The sequence below is a fragment of the Stegodyphus dumicola genome, chromosome 10 (genome assembly GCF_044657685.1).
Source record: "Stegodyphus dumicola isolate Sdum_Otavi_A_Nest chromosome 10, ASM4465768v1".
Classification (NCBI taxonomy): domain Eukaryota; kingdom Metazoa; phylum Arthropoda; class Arachnida; order Araneae; family Eresidae; genus Stegodyphus; species Stegodyphus dumicola.
The window spans coordinates 5,172,635-5,199,028 of record NC_140777.1 but is presented as its reverse complement, the minus strand read 5'-3'; the positions used below and the strand labels follow the sequence as shown (position 1 = coordinate 5,199,028).

General features: G+C 34.2%; 1 protein-coding gene across 5 annotated transcripts in view; it reads right to left on the bottom strand.

Moving 5' to 3' along the window:
• Positions 1-15,049: 15,049 nt before the first annotated feature.
• Positions 15,050-26,394, bottom strand: part of LOC146994860 (fasciclin-1-like) — a 51,993-nt gene continuing 40,648 nt past the window's right edge. For all 5 annotated transcript variants that reach the window (XR_015043277.1, XR_015043276.1, XR_015043278.1 and 2 more), the window contains one exon: positions 15,050-18,577. Coding sequence is in view for 2 of the 5 variants with exons in the window: in XM_085824592.1 (XP_085680718.1) it covers positions 18,574-18,577 (4 nt within the window). In the remaining 3 variants the exon portion in view is untranslated. The remainder of the gene's footprint in view (positions 18,578-26,394) is intronic.

Genomic DNA, 26,394 nt, shown 5'->3' with positions numbered 1-26,394 from the left:
AAAGGATTGCCGGACACGTTGAAAGACTGCATTCTGAGTCTTTCCTCTCTATTCATTTTAAAGTTTCTCAGTTTTTATCTGGTTACCGTAAATTTGAAAGTAATGGTAACTTTGTTTGTTCTTAGATTAAAACGAAACAAAACAATTTATGTGAATGTTCAAAAAAAGTGCCTCAGGATGTGGAACATTTGATTTTCTCATGCTCTACGCTTGATGGCCCTAGATTATGCTTGCAGAACGATTTGAAAATGTTCGGTGTGGTGTAGTGGTGTATTTAATTATGGCAAAGCACACTAGGGCTACCTGCCTAAGGGGAGGAATGCCTTCGTGGAGGACTTTCTAAGGGAAACTGGTTCGTATACATGTTACACATGGGGATAACCACGAAAACACCCATGCAGCCAGCCCGTTCGCGGGATTCGAACCTCGGATCGAACTACCAGTGTTCAGCGACTTTACCGCTCGGCCGCTGGTAGGGAAAATGTTCGGAGTGACTTGGCCAGTGAACTTATCTGTTTCCGTGAAGTCCAAACTCCTATTCTCTGTTTTTGTTCGTTTTATTTATGCACGTAACTTTTAATGTCCTAGTTAACTTACTTCTGTAAGCCTCGTGTTGTACATATGGGGTGCACGGGGAGTCTGTATGTTTTCAAATAAAAAAAAAAAACGTATCAGCAATATCTGCTGAAGCAAGGATGATCCCCGCGTTCTTAGATCCTCTGTCGTATCCACAGGTGTCTGATAAACAACCGATTACAGGTGTCCTAGAAGAAGAAATTCAAGAGAATGAGATCCGTGCCACTTGGAATCGGTTGATTATCAGACGCCTGTAGATACACTTGAGGATCTGAAAGCACGAGACGTAGTTGCTTACACTGGAATATAGTGGAATTGTTAATTAAAATAAATAAATACGCTGGATTTCATAACTTGAATTTAATAAATACATTGGAATTCTTTATTAAAATGTAAAAGACACCGGGTACATCGCCAAGTCCAGTGCAATGACCTTCGCAGACGCACCTTCGAACCATTCCCATACACCTATCTCATCTTCTGCTTTCTGACTTTGATGCACTATAACGTTGCTTTACATCAAATAAATGTTTTTATACTTATTAGTGGTCAGTTTTGTTCCACTGGAGGTCACATCTTTCATAACTATTCTTGAGATTTTCTCCCACTAAATGTGGTTCGAGGCAACATGTTCTATGGTTATTTTCATACACTTGCTGCCTACTGTTATCCCCCTGAATATTTCGGTCGAATTCGGAAACACACTGTATATATAAAGTATCAACAATATAAAGAAAACTATCCCCTAGGAAATTCGAAGTGAAATTTAGAAAGCAAATCTGCACTAATTCGGAATTCAAACAACAAAAATCAGCGTTATATTTTCAAAATTTTCACAGGACTGTTTTCGATAGTTTTACCGAACCACCATCCTCAGTTGCAAAACCGCAAATGAACAAGATAAGAAATAATGATTAGATAAGATAAAAAAATCTGGACAAGAATAAGCAAGTGGCGCCATCTGTTGGTGAAACCAGAACTAAAACATAATTTCTTTAAAGGCCGAAGGCAAAGATGGATTGGAATTAGGATCGTTAACTAGAACAGAAAGATTTTTTTTGAATGTGAAATGCCTCTAGAAAATCCAGTTCTCCAATGGAAGATGTTTTTTGAATAATTTTGGCAGCAGAAAAATTGAAAGTGTGATTTTCGAACCAACAATGTTGGGCAACAGAAGACTTCTGTGTTTCCTTTTTCTAACATATGCCTCATGTTCCTTGACGCGAAATTTTAAGGCTCTCTTAGTTTGGCCAATGTAAATTAAACCACACTGGCAAGGAATCCTATAAATACCCCAGGAATTCATATCCGGAATGGGGTCCTTGAGTATGTAACTCGGAATTTTATTGATGGGAGAATAATCCCTACGTATCTATCTAATCATTATTTCCTATCTTGTTCATTTGCGGTTTTGCAGCTGAGGATGGCGGTTCGGTAAAACCATCGAAACTAGTCCTGTGAAAATTTTGAAAATATAACGCTGATTTTTGTTGTTTGACTTCTGAATTAGGATTTGTTCGGCGTGTTATTGTGTCTTAAATCTGCACTATTGTGGTAATAAATGATTGGCCATTTAGAAAAGCAAATGTGCATTACTGCGGCAATAATTACGAATACACTGGAATTGCTAATTAAAATGTAAAAGAAAAGAATAAAATAAGAAATTTATTGCTGATTGCATAGAAGAAACCCTACTTATCAAAGAGAATCGGAACCTCTCCATACAACCCTGAATCAAGGAAAGAGCAATTCGTCATATCTGAACAAATCCCTTTTCAATTTTATATTTCTATTAAATTTTAGAATATCCGTTTTACATCCTATCCATTCAGATATGCGAGAAAACTCATCGACGCACGGAGACCCTATTAATTAAAAATAAATTAAAAATAAACTTAAAAAATTGAATAGAGATCTAAAACTGAAAAGGGTATTTATTGTTCATACATGCGAGTTGATGAACCGTGCTTTCGTTGAGTTATTCAACGGTTATCTGGAGAGTTTCCAATTCCCATTGATACGCAGGGAACTTTCTATGGAATCAGCAATAATTATCAAATTTCATTCGTCTCTTTTATATTTTCGTTGGCAATTCCAGTGCACTTATTTACAAATTCCAATTATTTATTCCAACAAAAGTGCACATTTGCTTTCTAAATTTCACTTTCCTAGCAGATAATTTCCTTTATATTCTGCATTGGTTTATTAAACTAAATATTATCTTTCCAGCAATAGCGTAGGATTTTAATTTTTACCTCTATTGAATAAATTTTTAAAATTCACTAATTGTAAAGTTTTTCTGGGCCCAAAGAGGCAATTTGCCCAGAAAGGCTATTAGTTTCGTTTTGGCATTTTACAATGGTTCGCTGTAAACGGCGTTTCACTTTTCAAATGGTTGCCACCAAATATTATCGGCCTGTATTATATTCAAAGAAATTAAATAATGAAGAATCTGCATAAATGTATGCACGTTTCTCGCATTCTGATAAAAGAACGGTACCTAGAGCCATCAAAATTTGAATATGAATAGTACAGTGACTACCAATAAGTATTTGGACACCTATGCAAATGACGATATCTCCGATCCTAAGGTACGTCACGGACTCCGCCGGTATATATCGTGTAGGAAACAGCATCGGCTTTAGTCGCATGCAAAATGTTTCGCAATTCGGAGATCTCTGATTTAGAGAAAGGTATAATTATCGGGTATCACAAATGTGGCCGATCCTTAAGGGACATATCTAGCGATCTGAAGTACCCAAAATCGACAGTGGCCTATGTGATTAAGAAGTGGAAGGTGAGCGGTGATTGTCGGAATGTGCCCCGAGTCGGCAGACCAACGAAACTGGGAGATAGGGACCGACGAGTGCTGTCCAGAGAAATTCGGAAGAACCGCACCCAACCGATAGCCCTCATCCGCGAGGAGTTTCAACAGGCATCCGGGAGTATTGTTTCAATGAATACCATCCGTAAGGAAGCACATCTGCTTGGTTTTCATGGTCGTGCTGCTGCCCATAAGCCTTTGATCACAAAGTCCAACCGTGCAGCTCTGTTAATGTGGTGCAAAGCACATCGAAATTGGACCCTAGATCAGTGGAAACGGGTTCTTTGGAGTGACGAATCAAGGTTCACCCTTTACCGTTCGGATGGCAGGGTCTGGGTCTGGCGTCTATCTGGAGAACGTCTCCTGCCAGAATGCATTGTGCCAACATTCAAGTTCGGCGAAGGTGGAATTATGGTCTTGGGTGTTTCTCCTGGTATGGGCTGGGACCCTCGGTCCCCATTCATGGTAAGCTCAACTCCGATGCCTACTGCACTATTTTGGATGACAATGTGCTTCATCCGTTGTGGCAGTTTTACGGGTTGGACCCCTGTTACTTTCAGGACGACAATGCCAGTTGTCATGTTTCGACGTTAACCAAGGCTTGGTATGGTGTCAATGGAGTTCATCGAATGAACTGGCCTGCCCAGAGTCCACACCTGAACCCTATCGAGAACCTCTGGGACGAGTTGCATCGCCGAATTCAGGGGTGCACTACCAGTGCGAAATCGGTGAAGGAACTTCTATGTCTTCTGCAAGCCGAGTGGAAGAAAATATCATTAGATGTCATACAAAGACTTGTGGAAAGTATGCCCCGGAGGGTCCACGGTGTAATTACCTCTCGTGGAGGCTCTACCAACTATTGTTTTTGAATAAAGTTAGTTTTTCTTTTCTATCACAGGTGTCCAAATACTTGTTGGTAGTCAATGTAGAATATGGGCATGTAGAAGACCGAATTTGAATTTAAAATTTGTTTTGTTATCAATTTTCATGTTTTGGAACACTTAACGAATATTTTATTAACAAATTAAACGATTTGAAAGCGAGCAATGGCAACACTGTACGGGAAAAAAAATTATCTACAGCGCGTCAGACTGTGTATCGTAAATTCTAAAGGTATGCTGTTTTTAAATTATTTTGTGACATTACTGTTGAATTAAATTTTGTGGTTTAAGTGCGAAGTGTGTGATTATGGAAAAGACTCGAGGGCTATCTGCCTAAGAGGAGGGATGCCTTCGTGGAGGACTTTCTAAGGGAAACTGGCTTGTATGTACGTTACACATGGGGAAAACCACGAAAACGCCCATGCAGCCAGCACGTTCGCGGGATTCGAATCTCGGACCGAACTACCAGTGTTCAGCGACTTTACCGCTCGGCCGCTGGTGGGCGTTTAAGTGCGAAGAACATGATATTTAATAAATAAAAGTAGCGCACAAAAAACGTTAAGAAAGCCCACGGGTGTAATATAAAATCTGAAAACTTCCAGATTTTTATTTTAGCTTTCTTGTTTTTCTTTCCTATATATGTTTCTGTATTTCCCTAATATTAACATTTAATTATTTTTCTAGTTTTAAATTAGGAAATTTAAGCGATAGATACAACATTGGCCATATAACAAACAATTAAAACTTAAAATAACATAGTTGAATATAACCTTACAAATCTCCTTATCCTACAGGTGTCTTCCCTTACATGACAAATGCTGTAATTAGTGAATACACTATGCGACTTAATGTGCAAAGACTGTCCTAGAATTTATATCTAGAATTCGTTCCTCAGTTTGTCATTATCTGATAACATTTCTCGGAATTCGAATGCTGGCATTACTAGACTATTAAATTAACAACCCGGTAAGAAAACTGAGACTTTTTCGCTTACCTAACATGCTGCATTTCTGACTAAATTTATTAGTAGAAACAAATTTCCAAAGCCAATTTCACATTTCATACGTGACTATTTCTGTTTAAAACCCTTGCTTTCAGAACTCCTGTTATTCCTAAACTAATGTAGTCTATCGTCCGATAATGAACATGACGAAGCTTATTTTCCACCAGTTTACTTTCTGTCACGAGATGAAAGCTAACGTGGAAGATATTTCTGAACATTTAAATTGCAGCTTTTCTTAAGTACAGATAAGTTAAATTCTCATATTTAACAACGCACCGAATTAACTGTCTAAAATTATCTTCACGAAACTATGGCAATACACACTTGCGTAAAATATGTATCTTGTGTGTACTGTAGTGGCCCAGTTATTGGATGAGAAATAATTATTTTTTATTTCATATATTTATTCATGTGTTTAATTACTTTATAAAATTAACTTTAATATTTTGTTAATATTCATATTTATATTTCTTTTATGCTGAATGGCAATAAGTAGTTCATATTTATATTTAAATTTATTTATGCTGAATGGCAACTAGTTCTAGTTCTGATTCATGATTGCTAGGTTTTGGTTTAAAAACGTTGCTCGTAGCGTCGCATTTCGATAGCTAGAAAATAAAATGCAATAACTTAGCTATTTGTTTATAATTATCGCTGTTCCTAGTCATAAATTAATTTTAAACATTAGTAGCCAAGGCTACATCGTGGTGACCCTGATTAATTTTCGAAATGTCAACAAATGACTCTTCTGAAACTGCTATGAAAGATACGATGCAGTCACCGGAGCTTCATAAGGTGAGTATAAAAATACATCCTTCTTGGACTGATAAACCGGAAATAGGGTTTTTTCAAGTTGAAGCTCAGTTCAAAATTAGTAATATCGTTTCAGAAGAAACGAAATTTAATTATTTAGTTTCACAGCTTGAACCTAAGTTCGTCGAAAATATTTGGGACATTGTAACGAACGATAGTGCCACAAAATATTCGGATGCTAAAATTAGGTTATTACTTTTATTCAAAGAAAGTGAAAATGTACGGATTAAACGTTTGATTACTGGTATCGAACTTGGAGACATGAAACCAAGCCAACTTTTGCAGAAGTTGAGATCAGTTGCTACTACAGATGTGTCTGAAAATCTAATCAAAACTTTATGGCTGGAGAAGCTACCTGAATAAAAAATATATTATTAGTCAGTGATGAAGATGTAACCAAGTTAGCGTCTATGGCAGATAAAATTAGTGATATGAATCGGAAACCAGAAGTATTTAGTACTAATGCTCCTTCCGTTCCCGCAAATGATTTGTTGCAAAGAATTACCTTTCTTGAACAAAAAATTGAGCAAATAACCATTCGCTCACGACGCAGGGACTCGGATTTACGTAATTCACGTTCACGATCTCGAAGCCGATCTCGTAAACGATATGACCCTACTGGCAAATTTTGTTTCTGTCACTTTCGATTTGGAGCAAAATGTATTCCAGAGAAATGCCAGCCTCCGTGTGCTTGGGTAAAAAACGATTCCAAAAACCAGGAAAACTCGAATCTGCAGTAGGTTCAGCGGCAAACGCTGCTGCAGAAAATATGAAGGATTGTCGCAAATTTCGTTTATTCGTTCGTGACCGAAGATCAAATTTGCACTTTCTTATTGACAGCGGAGCTGACGTAAGCATAATTCCTGCTACTTCACAGAATAAATGTAAAACTGAATACAAACTGTATGCAGCTAATGGCACAGATATTTCCACTTATGGCATAAAAACGCTAACTCTTGATTTGGGATTACGTCGTGATTTTCAGTTTCCATTCATAATTGCTGATGTCACAAAAGGTATTTTAGGAGCTGACTTTCTTCACAAATATAAATTGCTTATCGATATAAATAAGAAAAAATTAATTGATGGCGTAACACAGCTTTGCGTCCAGTGTGATGCCGCTGCTATTTCCAGTGATTACTCAGTAATAACATTAAATAAATCCATAAAAATTTTCGATTTACTGTCGAAATATCCCGAAATTTCTAAACCTAACCTTTTTCCTACACAAATTAAACATGGTGTTACACATTTTATTACGACTGGTGGTCAACCCGTTTATTCAAAGGCACGACAGCTCGATCCAAAACGCTTAGCTATAGCTAAAGAGGAATTTAAATTTATGCTTGACAATGGAATAATTCGTCCATCAAACTCCCAGTGGTCAAGCCCCTTGCACCTTGTTACGAAAAAGGATGGTTCATACCGTCCTTGCGGAGACTACCGACGATTGAATGCGCAGACGATACCTGATCGATACCCAATTCCTCGCATTGAAGATTTTCATCATATTTTAAGAGGTACAAATATTTTTTCTAAAATTGATTTATTCAAAGCTTATTTTCAAATTCCCATTGCAGAAGAAGACAAATGTAAGTAGTGTAGTGGCCCAGTTATTGCATGAGAAATAATTATTTTTTATTTCATATATTTGTTCATGTGTTTAATTATTTTATAAAATTAACTTTAATATTTTGTTAGTATTCATATTTATATTTCTTTTATGCTGAATGGCAATAAGTAGTTCATATTCATATTTAAATTTCTTTATGCTGAATGGCAACTAGTTCTAGTTCTGATTCATGATTGCTAGGTTTTGGTTTAAAAACGTTGCTCGTAGCGTCGCATTTCGATAGCTGGAAAATAAAATGCAATAACTCAGCTATTTGTTTATAATTCATGCTGTTCCTAGACATAAATTAATTTTAAACATTAGTAGCCAAGGTTACAATACTACACTTTTATTGTTCATTTTTCCCCTTATATGTGTAAATATAGGGGCGACTTTGCGTCGAATCACTCTGAATATCCGTTTCTCTTTCCAAACTGTTGCCATCAAATATACTTGTATTATATTTGAAGAAATTAAATAATGAATAATCTGCATCAATGTATGTATGTTTCTCGCATTGTGATAAAACAACGGTAGCTAGATCCATCCAATTTTGAATGACGTAATTCTACTGCAAATATGGGTATCGGGAAGCCAAAATTTGAAGTTTGGAATGTGTTTTATTTTCTTCATATTTTGTGAAACTTTAACGAATTTTTGATTACCAAACTCAAGGACTTCAAAGCGATCAATAGCAACGTTGTACAGAAAAAAAAAAAAAATAATAATTTATCTCCAGCGCATGAGACTGCATATCGGAAATTCCAAAGATATGCTCAATTTAAAATTATTCTGTGATATTTCTCTTGAACTGAACTTTAAGTGCGAAGAACATGCTATTTAATAAATAAAGGTAATACACAACACACAAAATGTTAACAAAACGCCCCTTCGGACATAATTCAATGAACACATCAGAGACCAAATAAACACATCAGAGAAATTTTCTTCTAGGTGTTCAATAAATCATATTTTATTTACGACTAGCTTTTTCTTCCCGAGGGAAGTAAAGGCTAACTGCATATAATGAAGAAACTTTGCCTACCATCTAAATGCTACTGTATACATAAAACGGAAATGAAACTATTTGACATCAAATGATTTTTCCATGGAGTTCGAAACTGCGCAGTGTTGCTTTTTAAAAGGGGCACTCAATTCTGAGTTATTTACCACTGAGCTTCAAAGGTATCGTTTATAAAACATGTAACTAGTTGCTGTGAAACTATTACAGATATTGTTATTAGATGCTTATTATTTTATGAACATAAATGATATAGTTCGCAGATTTCATCTGGTACGTTCACTAACCTTCCATGAGGAGCTATGCAAAATTAAATTGTATTTTAATATTTAACAGCCATAAATAATGTTTAAAACATTTGATTAAATTTGTAGATCGCTAAAATCTGTGCGATTTGTAAAATCGCTAAAATCTGTGCAACCGTCTACCAAAGTAGCACTGGCAGGGGCGTAGCTAGAGGGGGGCATCTGTCCCCGGGCGCAGAATCCAAGGGGCGCCGAACTGATGTTACGACATTTTAGAATTAAATGTTTTCCATCCTTGGCAAGCAGTAGGGGGGCGAAATCTTCAGTTGTCCCTGGGCGCTGAAAACCCTAGCTACGACTCTGAGCACCGGAGCTTTCAATAAATGTAGATATTTTTTTAATTATATGGGGAGAATATATCTTACCTTGACGTCTGTGAACACACTTCGTAATATGGCTGAAGAATTTAGTGTCTTGAGGAATACGTAAACTAGTCCAGCTGACATTAAACATTTAATGAAAATTATTGACGACTTTTACAGACTATGAAAATGGACAACAGGAGCACGAATATTTACAGAAAAGTTGTCACAATAAAAAAAATAAAAAACAAAATTTCTTGCGTCTTTAGAACGTGGTAAACATCTTTTAACATCTTGCACCTCTTTTGTTGTCATGGCGGCCTCGTATGCGTATTATTTACAAAAGCAATTCTATCAGAAAGCTGGTAGCGCCATCTGTCGGTCGTGAAAGATGACATCTCACAAATGCGTATCTAATATGTACTTTACGAAATAGAAGTTTGCTAAAATAAGATGCAGAGTTTTATGAAGACACTCTGCGTGTTTTGTCTCAAAGCTAGAAATGGAAAGACACTGAAAAATAAATTTTAGCCTTTCATACGTAACTATTCTGCAGATTAAAGTATTTATTATGTTTTATACCATTAAAAAATAAAAATTCTGTATCTTTACATGTAAAGTTAGAGGAGATATTTATGACCATACACACACAGACCTTTTTTTTTGTTTTGTTTGTTTCCGGCATTTTACTGAAGTTGACCATGATATTTGAGAACGAATTTAAAGAACAGCTACCAAACAGAAATCGTTCGGTTTTGGAATTAATGATTTCTGTTCTGCTTTTAAGGCATGACTAATTCATTAATCTGAAGTATTCGAAATGCTACTTGCATTAGACGCAAGCTAGTGGAGAACTTTCTAAAGAAACTGGTTAGTACTGGTTAGCAAGTGAAACCAACGACGATCCTATGCAGCAAGCCCCTTTCGTCGTCGTAAATCGACGTCAGAACAAACTAATACACTGAAGTGTTATAACACAGATCGATATGAGGTTGTTCAGAGTATACAATGCGTATGTACACTGAAGCAAAAAATAAATAAATAAATAAAAAATAAAATGGGATAGCTCTATATCTCCCGTTCTACTGGGCCAAATGACGAAATTCAAATTGCATTTTTCATGTCTTGGAGCCTCGGCTTAGGATATGTATTAGATTTATATATAGCATTATTCTAATGTAAGTATTTTGACACATAATCGGACTTTTTCTGATATGACATGCCAATTTTTTTTTCCATAGCTCAATTCTGCGACTCAAATTATGCCTAAATATTAAATTCTGTAAAATGTAGCGAGAAATTTAGGGAGAAATTCAAAAATTTATCTTGGCGCATTTTTTAGTTTGCGCCAATAATTCACTTGGCGAACTTCTTAATTTAGAGCAACCTATTTTCCTATCCTTTTCTTTATTGCACACGAACGAAAAAAGTCATCGTTCATACTTTCAAATAATTTCAACAAAGTGCGTAAACCGCATTTGGCGCTATTATCGCTTATAACATGTATGCCAAATTTCAAAACGCATCAATATGTAAATTCATGTATATCTTAGAAACTTTGAATAAAATACTCTAATTCTTTGCACGTATGCCTAGAAATACATTTACTTTAAGATTGATATTAAAAACTTTATAGGTTATAATACAAAAATGTTTTCGAAAAATTTATGATAAATATTTAAAAATACAAATTTAAAAAATAACTCATAAAAATGTCATGAATTATATTTGGATTAAGCCTAAACTTCGAATTAAGGAAGAAGGAATCAAGTAAGTTTCATAAAAAAGAGATATTAATAAACATATATCAAATTCAATTAACATTGCAGAGTTAAAATTTAGGAGCTAATTTTTTAGAAACTACTCGTGCAATTTTACAAAACTTGGCACTTTGGCGTAATATGAGTCGCAGAATCGAAATGTGGAAAAAAATTGGTACGTTATTTCAGAAAAAGTCACATTTTGTATCAAAATACCTATGTTAGAATGATGCTATATATAAATCTAATACATATCCTAAGTCATTCTTTCGAGACATGAAAATGCAAGTTGAATTTCGCATTCGGACCAGTAGAATGGGTGATATAGAGCTTTATTTGGGGAGGGGGGGGCGCGCGGTGTATATAATTGGTTATATTCACCAGTCACCGATATCTGTGGAAACTTCAGTGTTTTTAACCCATAGAATGGCAGATGTTTATGATTAAAGCTACATTCGTTCTGATCTAATATTGAGAGCTTTTGAAATTGACCACAAGATTCCGGAAGTAAAAGTGAAATTTGGGTATTTTTACACATAATTATTTGATGAAAATACAATAATTACCACAGTTTGAGCAAAGGATTGACAAAACTTCGAGTGGACATGATCAGCTTCACCTAGCAAGAATCGCTTCAGGAAATAAGAGTGTAGCGTTACATCAAATGTTAACTGGGACTCAATACTGGAGTCTCAATAAACATCAGAGTGAGGAGAGTCAACGTTTTGCTTCCTTCTATTGGCCAATCAGATTAATTCCCCCGATTAATTTGGAGCACAAATCTACGCAGCTATTTTGGGATCGGAATTTCAAGTACCGGGTTCTTCTTCCCTGCAAACAATTAGCTGGTCTGGCCAATCGCATTGCTATGCTTTGGAGCAGATGGAATGATTTCCACTTGGAGATTCATCGATTCACTAAATTCATCGATTTCACTTGCCAACAGGAAAGTGTACATATTTTGATGGTTTCAAAAGGGTATAGTGTTTGTTAAGCTAGCATTCAGTGGATCACATAGTAACATTTTGTACGCATTTTCCTTGATGGTTTAACCTACCTATACTCTAAATTCATTGTGTTGGATTTAACTACTTAAAGGGCAATCTGCCTGCCACAAAGGTTTAGCTACTCCAAATTATGGTTAAAAAAAACCTCAGCTAAATCTGAACTCTTGCCATGTTGCCCGTGTTATCAGTTCTCAAACTTATCGAGTATACCTGATAGTTGTTTCTTATTCAGATAATGATTTTTGAAATAATTAGACCAAAGGGCGTTAACCCAGAAGGACTATTAATTTCGTTTTAGCATTTTGCGTTGGTTCACTATAAGTGTCGCTTCAAATTGTTACCACCTAATATTAGAGCCCTGTGTTATATTTAATCGGCGCGGACGTTATGTGAAAAATTGCGAACGAAGAAATAAAAAGGATAAACAGAAATGCCGTAGCGATGAAAACCTTATTTGGGTGGTGTATACAAGGCAAATTTTCTTCATCAGGCTTTTTAATCCATGATGCATGTTTAAACGTAAGTGTAGAAGAGAAACTTTTAAAAAGCTTCGAATCGTTTTGGGATATTTAATCTATAGGAATTAAAAATATTTCCGACGAAGAACAAAATGAAATGGCCTTACAAATATTTAACAATTCGATTACACAAAAAGGATCAGATATGGAGGAGGAAGCTGTACAAATATATCATAAAGCCAATGATATAATAAAAAGGGCATCAATGACTCTGACCAAATGGAATTCAAATTCGAATACTTTAAAGAACCAATACAAATCAAGTAAAAACTTCGTTAGCTTTAAATTGCCTGACTGTGATTTCCCCTCAAATATTCTTGGACTTCATTGGGATACAATTAAGGATACCTTCTGTTTTAATGCTCAAGACGTTATTGATTTCATCCAGTCAAATGACCAAACAAAATGTTGTATTTTCAAAGCCGCTTCAAAAATCTTTGATCCTTTTGGGTTATTATAAGTGCTATTTGGACTTTTATTCATTTAGTTTGTTTGTGATATAACTTATTCTTATTTCGTGGTATATTTTGTGAAACACGAGAAGATAGAATTAAAGTTAACAAAAAAAAAAAAAAAGAAAAAAAAGAAAAAAAAAGAAAGAAAGGAAAGCTTTCAGATTTTATATTATACCCAAAAGGTTTTTTTTTCACGTTTTGTGTGTTTCCTTTACATATTAATTATCATGTTCTTCGCACTTAAAACACATAAAATTCGATTCGACAGCAATACCACAAAATATTTTAACACATCAAAACAGCATATCTTTAGAATTTCCGATACACAGTCTCACGCGCTGGAGATAATTTTTTTTTTTTTTTCCCCCGCACAGTGCTACCATTGCTTGCTTTGAAATCGTAGAGTTCTGTTAATCAGAAATTCGTTAAAGTTCAACAAAATTTTAAATAGATAATAAAAAAAATTCAAAATTCAAATTTTGGGCCCATGTTCGGTTGGAGGACTATGCTAATCCTAAAGTATTATCTTTGCAAATTTCATAGTTCTGCTTAATTATTATAATCTAATACTATCAAGAATAATTTTCTACCCGAATTTTTACATTTATCTAGCTTTCAACCAAAAAATTAGTATAATTTGTTTTAGTGTTATTTGTTGTGTAACACCTCCCTTTACGTAAAAAGAATCTGATTTGTTTATTTCATTATTCAAGCATTTTCACTTAAAAAATTTTCAGCCTGTATTTTGTTTGGGAGTGAAATAGAACTTAATATTTAGAGCTGGAAATGAACTTTGTAATGACAAAAGGCTACAAAAACGGACGCAATGGTATTTTGCCCTCATTCACTTCTTATTGAAAACTCGTATTGTCGCTACACCAAATATTTATGTATTTTCAAAATTTCACTAAATATTACGTAGAATATTTAGTGTTACCAAGGGTTTGAAAGTGTTACCATTGTTACCCTTGGTTAACAACGTACCAAGGGTACACTGCAACGAAAATTTGACATCTACCCCTTAGGGAGAAGTTCCCTTTGTCGGTCACTTTTCATTCGAACCCCGTTTATTACGCCAATGTATGAGCCTTATGTTTTATCATTTTTCAAGGGACCTATGACTAAAGTTGCCCTCTGTTGGTTATTTTCAATTTATCTCGAGTGTTACGGAGAGAGTGAGCTATTTCGGTTGATACATGTACTTTCAGGAAGCATTGTATATTCTTCAAATGTTTGCTGGTATGCAACATTCTCTAAAATCACATTATAAATAAGAGCATAATGCTTTTAAATGTATTTCTATGTCACTGAAAATTTCGAAGCTTGCGTTAATTTTTATTAAAACTAATTTTGGATTGATTCGATCGCATTTCGAGCACAAGAAGGAAAACTTTTTCGCTTAACACTTTCCGGCACGCTACCTTTTAAAGTTGGAGTTTTGATTAAAAAAAAAAAAGGGTAGGCTGTCTAACTAGCCCTAGAGGAGTACACAAGTAAAATTTTGTGAAGATAACACTTATCTTTTAATTCCGTTTGCATGCCCAAAGTGGAGACACTGATTAAATAACAGCTTCAAAAAAAGTGCTGAAACGAGCATTGTTGTCAATGAACTGACCGATGAGATGCGGAGAAACAAAGAATACAGACTCTCACCTGTCCTAGATTATCGGTGAGCCCGCTCTGGGCACACCTAGGGTTCACCGTTTCATTTTAGGCGAGATTTCAAGGTAAAAATTTAAAACTAATATAGAATAAGGAGATTAACATACTGCAAAAAAAAAAAAAAAAATAAAAATAACATAGAAATTACTTTTGAAACAATTCCTTTTATACCCTAAAGAAGATCTGGAAGATTTCTTTGAAAATGAGGGACTTTAAAAACTAAACATGGCTGAAATATATGGACTGGTTTGTGTTGAGCTGCCATAAGTGCCATATGTGTTGAGCTGCTATAAATAAGGAACGCTCAGAGTAACCTATAAATAATTTTTCATTCAATTTTCTGTGCGTACAGAAGGAAATTTTTAGGTGTGTCCAGACTGGACACACTGTGCCGCAAAGGGTTAAACAACAATATTCATATCAATACAACCAGGACATGATAAAAAATTACTACAGCATACTGAAATAACATAATAAAAAATCGCTACAGTATACTGAAATAACATAATAAAAAAATCACTACAGTATACTAAAATAACATGATAAGAAATTTGAAATCAATCAGCACTCAATGTAGAAGAATGGTGAGTGGTACGCAATAAACTTACTTAATATTTTATGTTAAATTTGCAGGCATGACGATAACTAAATATTGCTTTTCATTGCTGTCAAAGCTATTAAAAAGGGTTAAGATATTTAAAAAAATAATATTAAGATATTAAAGATAAACAAAGGCTTAATATAAATTAATTATTATAAAAGCTAAATGTAAATTAATAAAAAGGCTAATTAAAAACAATCTTGACAAATTAAATATTTAAATTGCTCACAAATATACGTTTCCCATTTGAACATTTTAATCAACACTGTGTTAGTTAAATACAAATGCATTTTCCGAAGGTGTCACTGATATTTATCACTGAACCAACTGAGAGAACATTTAGAACTCTTTTGTAATTTGCATCAAAACAGATAAATTCAAAGTGTGCAATTTTGCCGTAAAAGTTTTAGATTAAAATATTAAAAAATTCAAACCGAAAAAGTTCACAATTTTTTTTAATTATAGCATGTTTTTTACTTTATGTGTTTTTTAAATATGTTAATTTAAAAAGGTCAAAATTCAAGTGAGTAAATTTCCACAATTTAAAAATTATAGTATGCATATTTGTCCTAAATATTTTATCTTAAAATTCTTAAAGTTAAATGGTTAAAATTAGGTAATTTTCATTTTGAATATTCTAGTAGCCTCTTTTGCCCTTTTTTGATTCTTAAATATTCATTTCACATTTTATTTGTTTATTTTTGTTTAAAAAAACCTGAATTTCAGCTTTAAAAATACTATTTAAAAACTACCAATTTATATATATATATATATATATATATATATATATATATATATATACATATATATATATATTTGTTTTAAAATGCTAATATGAGCCAAAAAGTTATATATGCTTCAGAGAAATAAATACATATTTATATAAATTTCACAGTTTAAAAACCTTGAAAGTTCTGCAATTAGATAGAAAAAGGATAACTTATTTATTACATAATAGTGAAAGGTGAATGGTTTACAAACATGCAATTTAAATCAGAATCTCTCGAAAAGTCCATATCCATCATGAAATTTGTAATTGTAATACAATTTCAGAAAATTAAAGAAAAGTCGTTTAACAAATAATTCATACTTTAAAATACAGGATTTACAAACTTATTAATTCACAGTAAGGGGAACGAAGACCATAAAAAATAACGTTTTATTCCTATCTAATAATACCTATAGCAAATGGTTCACTATATGCTGCTGCAATAATAATCACAAACAATTTTTGTAATTAAATAGTAACCATAACAATACGAGATACTACGAAATCGTAGCACCCATATAATGCCATCTAGTCCAACTGTGCACAAAAATAGGAAAAACTAAAGCAAGTCAGAATTTTTCCTTGCTGTAGTATTTCGTGACCCAAAGTGGGCCTCCATTTATATCCATTTACAGTAAGATTTACATTTCCATACATTGGTCAAACATTAACATTCAAGCATATATTACTGCAAACTGTCAAAACAGCAGAGTGTGCTATGAAGGATTTCAACAAGGGTGTGTTTCTTCATTACATATATACAAAAAATATCTCGCTACACAAGTAATAATAATATTATTGCAAATAATAATGATTTAGTATCACAAGAATAACAGTCTTTTTTGGGAGAACAATTTACTACAATATCCAAGTAATAAACTACATTAAACAACATGGTCTCGCAGAACAGATCTAATTCATTAATTTTAATTAGTTTCGCTAGCAAAGCTTTTATAAGTAGAACTGAGTAAGTTATATTCTCGTGTACTTTTAGGTCAATTAATGTCAAAATTATAATTTATAAGTATAATATGGGCATACTATACATATAAATACATATATAATATATATATATAAAGTAATTAAAAGTAAATTAAAAAGCCTAAAACTTGCGCTAGAGCTGCAAAGTAATAAACCAATAAATTATAATAAGAAATCTTCCCATATACCATCTCCAAGGACACAAAATACTATTCTAAAAAAACTTTTTTGGTTTTAAATTTTATGGTTTTAAATTTATATTTCTTGGAGATGGTATATGGAAAGATTTCTTATTATAAATTATATATATATATATATATATATATAATTGTTATTCATGATTTAATTCAAGTCCCCGTTAAACATTTTTAACAATTTACATTCAAGTTACTTTAAAACAATTTTAGAAATTGAACTTACTAACTATGGATTCACTCTTTTAAGATAATTCTACTAAAATTAATTGTAGGAGATAATATAATCAATATTTCTTTAGTAAATATATATATATATATACAATCCCTTTGTTTTCAAATTATTTTCAATCTACAGCTAAGTAATGATCATTTTCGAAGCAGCTGTGTGATGCCATTTTTAATAAGCAAACTATAACTGATGATTGTATTCTACAAAACATAGAATTTGCCATTAATAAAATAAATAAACTTCGACACACTTCAATCTGTGAAAATAAATAGTTTTCCACACACTTCAATCTGTGTATTGCTTCGTTTTGAATAATTTTTGTAATAACAAATTTTAAAAAGTAGGAAAGAATCGTAATAGAGGATTCTTGGAATATTCCTATAAAATCCCAAGTATTCTGGAATCGTACTTTCTCCTCTTATACATAAACAACTGCACATCAACAGAAAATTTCGCGATTAGTACTGTATTTAAAAAATGAGTTTGGACGTTGTAATAAATTTTACTCTTCGCCATTTAACGCATTTTGATTAATTCTATTCAAAAGGTGCTCACAAATTTTTCTCCTTTGCCACTTTTTGGCTTTCTATGAATTATAAGCAAACTTCTGAATTTCATTTATACCCTCTCCCAAAACATAATTTTTTTTACACTGTTGCACTTCACTTCGTGAATTTGTAATACATTTTCTGGCATTGGTATGGAGACTGCACAGAAATCACCTCTTCTTCTAATATGCACATTTCACAAAGTTTTTTTGCAAAAATATTTCTTTTTTCCCCTTAACCACAGAAGTTTTACAGAAGTTTTTGGCGCCTTTTATGTGTTCCTTTATACTTTCTACCATGTGTTGGTCTTCAGAAAAAGATGGCGACAGAAAAAAAAAGCTGGAATGATGGATAAGAAGCCATTGCTAAGTGGACTAACGGGAGCACCCGATTTGGTAAGATCACGCCTCATCATCATAATACGATCGATCACATGTATGACGCCATTGACAGTTTGAACACCTGGGCGGACAATACGAGCTGGACGACCTTCCCATTCCAACAACAGTTCACCTAAATTCAAAAGATAGTTAAATATTTAGTCCATATTTAAATAAATATTTATTCATTCATTTAAACACAAAAAACATAACATTATTAAGGGAACATTGTTACATAACGGAACATTGTTATTTAAATATTAGCTTTGCTTATGGCAGAAAATTAAGATATTGATTAAACACAAAGAACAAAACGCTATTAACAGAACACTGTTAGCAGAACATTGTTACATGACGGAGCATTGTTAACATTGTTATTTATTATTTCCTTATGAAGATTAAGATATTAGCTGAATTGACAGAAAACTTGGAATATCATTAGGCTTACCAGACATCCTCTTTTGACCGGAACTGGCCTCGTCTGATGATGTGGTACTTGCGTCCCAGCCAGTTATTCATATTTTCCCACTTACGTATTTTAATTTTAAAAGTTCGACATACACACAAATGACATTAATACAAGCCTATGAGTGCTCACAACATTTTAGGATGAATTCTTTCTGGAACTGAAGCATGGGAAAATTGTTTTGATGGAGCAGAACCTTTTATTTGGATATACAGCAGTGAATGAACATGGTCTGCAACAGAAGCTTTGGGTGAAAGTATAAATGAAATGAAGTTCTCTCAAATAATGCAATAAGCATGGATCCTCTTTTTGATGAAGTCAATGACTGTAAAAGCTTTATTGCCAGCTCGTTGGAAAATCTGCACTGGGACAATGCAGGAAAATAAATACAGTCAAAAGTCGTTAATTTGGACACCCATAATCTGGAATCCGAACCTCAAAGCTAAAAACTTTCTGCGCATGCGTCGCTTGCGCGTAACACCTTTACGACTGCGCATATGTGTGTGCGCAAGCACAGAATATGTTTACGCATGTGCGTTTAATGTATAACGGACGGTATAAGCTAAAATTATCTAATTATCTATTTCAGTTAATGTTGATGATTGCGTTGTTCCTTAATCTTCGAAATGGATCCGGCTTATTATTTTTTGCAGACTCTTAGAGCAATTTTACAAAAGTAAGCTTGAACTTTTGATTATGTCAAATAGAATTTCTGATATATATTTACTAATATGTAAAGGAGCATCAAAGCGAAAGTACGTTTCGAGGTCCATTAAACATAAAAATGGATAAAGGCATATCCTTTGTTTATCTAAACGTTAACCTTTTTTTATCTAAACTTTGTTTATCTTCAACGCAGCAGCGCGCAATGAATTGGAAGTTGATCTGTCAGTACTATCCTTATCTTCAGGGCAGATGTTTTTATTTTATTTGGCTTATAATTCCTTACTAAATGTAGTAGATGTTTTTATTTTATTTGGCTTATAATTCCTTACTAAATGGCTTATAATTCCTTACTAAATGTTTCACCTCGATGTACTCCGTCTTTGATATGATTTAAATCAAATTCCTTGTCATTATAATTCGCTTCCAATAGCGAAGAAAGTGACACAGAGGTTATTGAAAACGAAAAAATTTCGATTGACAAATTAGTCGGTATTCTCGACACAGCAATTATAGGACTTGAACAGCGGAACTTTGCAACTGAACAAGAAATTATGTCTAGTTATAGAATTAAAGAGAAAGTATTATCATATAAAAAACAAAGCAACTTAAACAACTTACATTGAAATAAATGTTTAATAAAGTAAACAAATAAATATTAAGCTTTTTTTTTGTAAATTTTGATACCCTTTAGATCATAATTGTTCTTTATTTCATAAATTATGGTTTCATATTTTTAATTTTATAATTTCTGCATGCCATCTTACAAGATTTATACTGATGATCTATAATCCAGAAAAATAGATAATCCCGAATCGCCGAAGTCCCGACGGGAAAAAAAAAAAAAAAAGGACATTTCATTGCCTATCTGATTCAAATTGCATAAAAACACTTTCAGCATGGCACCAGGCGAAACAGAATTCTCATTAATGAATATAATAATAGCTGAATGAAGCTTTACTAACAGGGTTGCCACTCAAACAGGAGAATGAAATTCCCTGACTTTTCCAGGTTTTTCAGGTGTGTTTCAAGAAAATTCCAGTCTATACATGTAATGTCCGTTGGCTGTGCTAAGAGGTAAATTAATTATTTTGATACCCTTTAGATCATAATTGTTCTTTATTTCATAAATTATGGTTTCATATTTTTAATTTTATAATTTCTGCATGCCATCTTACAAGATTTATACTGATGATCTATAATCCAGAAAAATAGATAATCCCGAATCGCCGAAGTCCCGACGGGAAAAAAAAAAAAAAAAAGGACATTTCATTGCCTATCTGATTCAAATTGCATAAAAACACTTTCAGCATGGCACCAGGCGAAACAGAATTCTCATTAATGAATATAATAATAGCTGAATGAAGCTTTACTAACAGGATTGCCACTCAAACAGGAGAATGAAATTCCCTGACTTTTCCAGGTTTTTCAGGTGTGTTTCAAGAAAATTCCAGTCTATACATGTAATGTCCGTTGGCTGTGCTAAGAGGTAAATTAATTATAATCCAGAATAATAGATAATCCCGAATCTATAATCCAGAAAAATAGATAATCCCGAATCGCCGAAGTCCCGACGGGAAAAAAAAAAAAAAAAAAGGACATTTCATTGCCTATCTGATTCAAATTGCATAAAAACACTTTCAGCATGGCACCAGGCGAAACAGAATTCTCATTAATGAATATAATAATAGCTGAATGAAGCTTTACTAACAGGGTTGCCACTCAAACAGGAGAATGAAATTCCCTGACTTTTCCAGGTTTTTCAGGTGTGTTTCAAGAAAATTCCAGTCTATACATGTAATGTCCGTTGGCTGTGCTAAGAGGTAAATTAATTATATTATTACTTGTATTGTGCATCAAATTCACTTATTTATTAAATAAATCCCAGAGGACATTTATTCTTAATTATTCTTGGTATACTTTGTTTGATAATTTTGTTTACTTTTCCACTTAAGAAACTTTCTAAAATTTAAGATATATACTGTTGTGTGCGTACGGGTTCGTTATGAAATGAATGCTCAAGTCCGATGAAAAATGAACAAAAATTTATTATTATCACAACAAAAATGCTTAAATTTTCTCAAATTATCATGCAGTATTACAATATCTCACAGTAGTTATCTTTTAACTACTCAAATGTCCAATAGAACGTAATTCAAAACAGCTAAAGAAAGCTAATCCGCGAATTCGCTACAATCAACAAGAGCAGTTTTCTAAACAACAACAAACTAAGCAACTACTACGAACTGAGATGTTTTCCTCCTTTTATAAGATTTTAAAATCACGCACTAGAATTTTCCGGTACTTTCTCGAAATCAAAAAGAGATATTTATTTATTTAATGCACATGCTCTTGTATTTTCAATTTTCCGGCTTAGCTTTCTTTTAATATTCGTCACGCGCTGCACTGTGCGAGAAATAAAACCATTTAATTTATAATTGAACTAACATTAGCTTTTTAAATACCAAATTCGTAACACTGCCCCCTTCCCAAGGACTGCACGTCCCGGGCAGTACAATCCCTGGACAGGAAGCTAAACTTACAACTGTGGCATAAATGCATTAATAAGCATTACATTACAATAATAAACAACATGAACAATAAATGCAATAAATAAAACAAATCAAATGCTTAATGCAAATCAAATACTAAATACAAATCAAATCAAATACACATTTAAAAACAAAATGGACCATGGTCTCATACTATTTACAATTATTTACATTATGTACTATGGCCATAGGTGCGAGCTAACCTGTCATAATGAACAACTTTAGGTTTAGAGTTCGAAGACTTACGGATCCGAACCACGTCGTCATTCAGTCTGTTCAGCACTGTATATGGACCAACCGAAGGTGACTGTAATTTAGGACTAAGTCCTTTTCGTTGAATCGGCTTCCACAACCACACCTTATCTCCTTTGTTGGATCTATGTCTAGTAGCTCTCCTGTTGTATCTGGACTTCCCTTTCCCTGTCGCCAGGCTCACTCGCTTTCGTACGGAACGGTGCGTCACTTCAAAACGGGCCTGGACATCTTGGATGTATTCCTCAGGCGATGAAGGCGCATCCGTATGGCGATCAAACAGGCGGTCACAAGGCAGACGAAGGTCACTACCGAAGAGCATTTGTGATGGAGAACAGTTGGTAGTCTTGCGTTTCTTTTCGACCCTAGTATGATTTCGGCAGCTTCCCGAGCTGGGTCTTTCGGACAAGGCGTCGGCATTTCCAGGTGAGGACCCCTTCTAAGGATGGATAGTCATGTCTTTACATTCTGAAAGCAGTTTATCGTTTCTGAAGTCTAAGGAAAAATTGTGTTTCCTTAAAAAGTCCAGTCCGAGTATGCATGGATCTGTAATATCCACCACATATGCCGTGTGATGGTAGGCGGCACTTCCAAACGTAATGTTCACGTTTAACTTCCCAGCTATGTCGATCTTGTCACCACACGCAGTCTGAAGGGTAACAGAGGATGGCGTCCAAATAAGTTTATCTTTAAACTGTTGAGCTAAATCTCTCCGAATGATGGTAACATTAGCTCCTGTTTCAATGATCATATTGCAAGGAACTCCATCGACATGGCCATTGATGGACAGTCCGTTACTGTTGCCACTCACTGTAGAAATCTTGAGCGCTTTAAAACAAGGTTTTTCATTCCATGGCAACCTCTGTTCCTCGATATGGTCATTCATTTGTTTCCTCCGTTGTCGCTGGGAAATGGTCTCAATTTTCGTGCTTCGGGGTATTCTGCAGTTCCTTCGCACGTGGCCTTCTGCTCCACAGTTCCAGCACTTTGGTTTCTTGTCAGTCCTTTTCCTTCCCGTGACATTTAATTGTATGTTTAAATCGTATGCCTTATTTTCCGTGCTCTAGAGTGTTCTGCAGTTCCTTCGTAGGTGGCATTCAACACCGCAATTCCAGCACTTTAGCATCGGTTTCTTTTCACCACTATTCCATCTTAAAGCATTCACTGGTCTTGTCAACTCATCCGTTTTATTATCCGTGCCCTGGGTGTTCTGCAATGCCGTCGTAGGTGACCTTCAGAACGACATCTCCAACACCTTACAGCCACTTTGTTCTCACTGCTACTCCGCATCAAAGCATCGACTTGTCTGGATAAATCATCTAAACGAGCCATCAATTGATCCCCTGGCTCGTGGACTCGCACAGCTCTGACTGGGTAGCGATCTCTACGAGTTGCTTGCTGGGCTGCCTCCAAATTCACGGCGTACAACAGAGCGCTTTTTATGTCCTTTACATCTGCCATTCGAAGAGCTTTCTGTATTTCAGCATCTCGGATGCCGTCGATAAAGTATTGTAAGGACAGGATTTCCCTTGTTTCTGTCGGGCATTCCGAAAAGGCGAGATGGGACAGCCTTTCAACATCCGCGGCGAGCTCCTGAAGTGTTTCGGTAAGCTTCTGTTGACGGGATTTTAATTGGAGCCTGCTGTAGTCTTTTAAACATTTCTCCCCGAAGCGCAGCTCCAAGGCGCCGGACAGAGCTTCGAAATCTAACCTTTTGTTTTCGGGAAGAGTCTGAAGTATATCCGCTGCGTCGGCTTTTAAAGAAGCGGCGAGATGACAGGCCTTAGCTTGGGAATCCCATCCATTCGCATCCGCAACGATAGAAAATTGTGTTTTATACACCTGCCAGGAGGTCTTCGCATCATATGTAGATAACTTCAGAGAGGGACGAGCAGGCATAGGTAGAAATTTAAAGCCATCACTATTGTTCCCTGCCGTCGCTACGAATTTCTTTAAAATATCCACTTCTTTGGCTACTGCAGAAACCCTATCATCAATTTGTTTCTCGATTTGGTGTTGGACGGCACAAACTCTTCCTTCAATTCATTCCTCCATAGCAGAAACTCTCTCTTCTATTTGTTCTTTAACGGAGGAGACTCTTTCTTCAATTTCTCCAACCTTACTTTCGACAGAGTCTATTCTACCTTCTATAGCCTCGAATTTGTTTTCTATTACGCAGGTAATTTCTCTTTTCATTTCCTCTTGACCTGCTTTCATCTCGCCTTTACTAGATTTCATCTCGTCTTTAACGGATTCCTGTCCCGCTTTCATTTCTTCCTGTCCCGCTTCAATCTTTTCCTGATTAGATTTCATCTCCTCTTTCATTTCTTCTTGACCTGTTTTCATTTCCTCTTTAAATGCAGCAAAGGCTGATATCAGCTGTCTTAACTGCTTTTCCATCGCTCTTGTGATTGGCATTCAAATCCCACTTCTGATACCAAAAATTGTTGTGTGCATACGGGTTCGTTATGAAATGAATGCACAAGTCCGATGAAAAATGGACAAAAATTTATTATTATCACAACAAAAATGCTTAAATTTTCTCAAATTATCATGCAGTATTACAATATCTCACAGTAGTTATCTTTTAACTACTCAAATGTCCAATAGAACGTAATTCAAAACAGCTAAAGAAAGCTAATCCGCGAATTCGCTACAATCAACAAGAGCAGTTTTCTAAACAACAACAAACTAAGCAACTACTACGAACTGAGATGTTTTCCTCCTTTTATAAGATTTTAAAATCACGCGCTAGAATTTTCCGGTACTTTCTCGAAATCAAAAAGAGATATTTATTTATTTAATGCACGCGCTCTTGTATTTTCAATTTTCCGGCTTAGCTTTCTTTTAATATTCGTCACGCGCTGCACTGCGCGAGAAATAAAACCATTTAATTTATAATTGAACTAAGATTAGCTTTTTAAATACCAAATTCATAACAATACATTGGATAACAATTGTATGTTTTATTTAATTATTACTCATGATCATCACCAGTTCAACACGAGCCTAATCTGGTCCTAATAAATCACAAAGCAATGCTAAATAGTTAGGTTAGATTTTAGATAAATTTAATTTGTGTGAGTTGTCTTCGTAAAAGGCACCTTAACACTTGAAAACACAAGTATAATTATAATAGAAGTTGTTTTCTCCACTGAAGATTGAGATTAGAATCTGCCCAATCTGGAATAAAATAAGGCTTTTTTCGCAGACATTCTGTAGCTAAACGAAAGAAAGAAATCTATTTAATGTTTTTTTTTTTTAATAAATTGAGGTATTTTATATTTATTTCGCAGCATACATTAGGAAAAAAATATGTTAATTAAATTTCGTGATGGTATATCATCATACTGCTAGAATTAATTTCAGGATTATGCCACAGAAAATTTCCTGAAATTTGGAAATATTATTTACTAATAATAAATAAATTTAGAGCATTAGCAACATTAAATGATATGAATAACATAAACATAATTACTTAAAAATTGAATTAGAATAATCAACGATATTTTAGCGAATATAGTTATATTACATCATTAGACTGATTACTATTTTTTATTTTTAATAATCAACGATATTTTAGCGAATATAGTTATATTACATCATTAGACTGATTACTATTTTTTTATTTTACTGCAAAATGACAAGGTATTTATTAAAAAGAAAAAAAAAAAAAAGGTTTAAAAAGATTTTGAGGTATAATTCTAGTATACGGCCTTGACACGTTTTTGAAAATTGTCGCCAAGACCAAAATGACCCATTTACTGCTCATCATCATTTCGCCAAATCCCGTTGTACCATACATCTAACCAAAGAAGTACCTAGAAGGCTATCGTTCTTGTCAAAAGTAACGTAAGATACTATGAAAATGCCAAAGAACAACGATAACGATATGTAAAAAACTGCAGTCACCTCTATGTTTTTTTAAATTTTACTCAGGCGCTAATGTAATATCTTGCCACTTTTCTATTCAGATACTTTAGCCTTCTAAAGTGAAATGCGAATCATTTTATATCA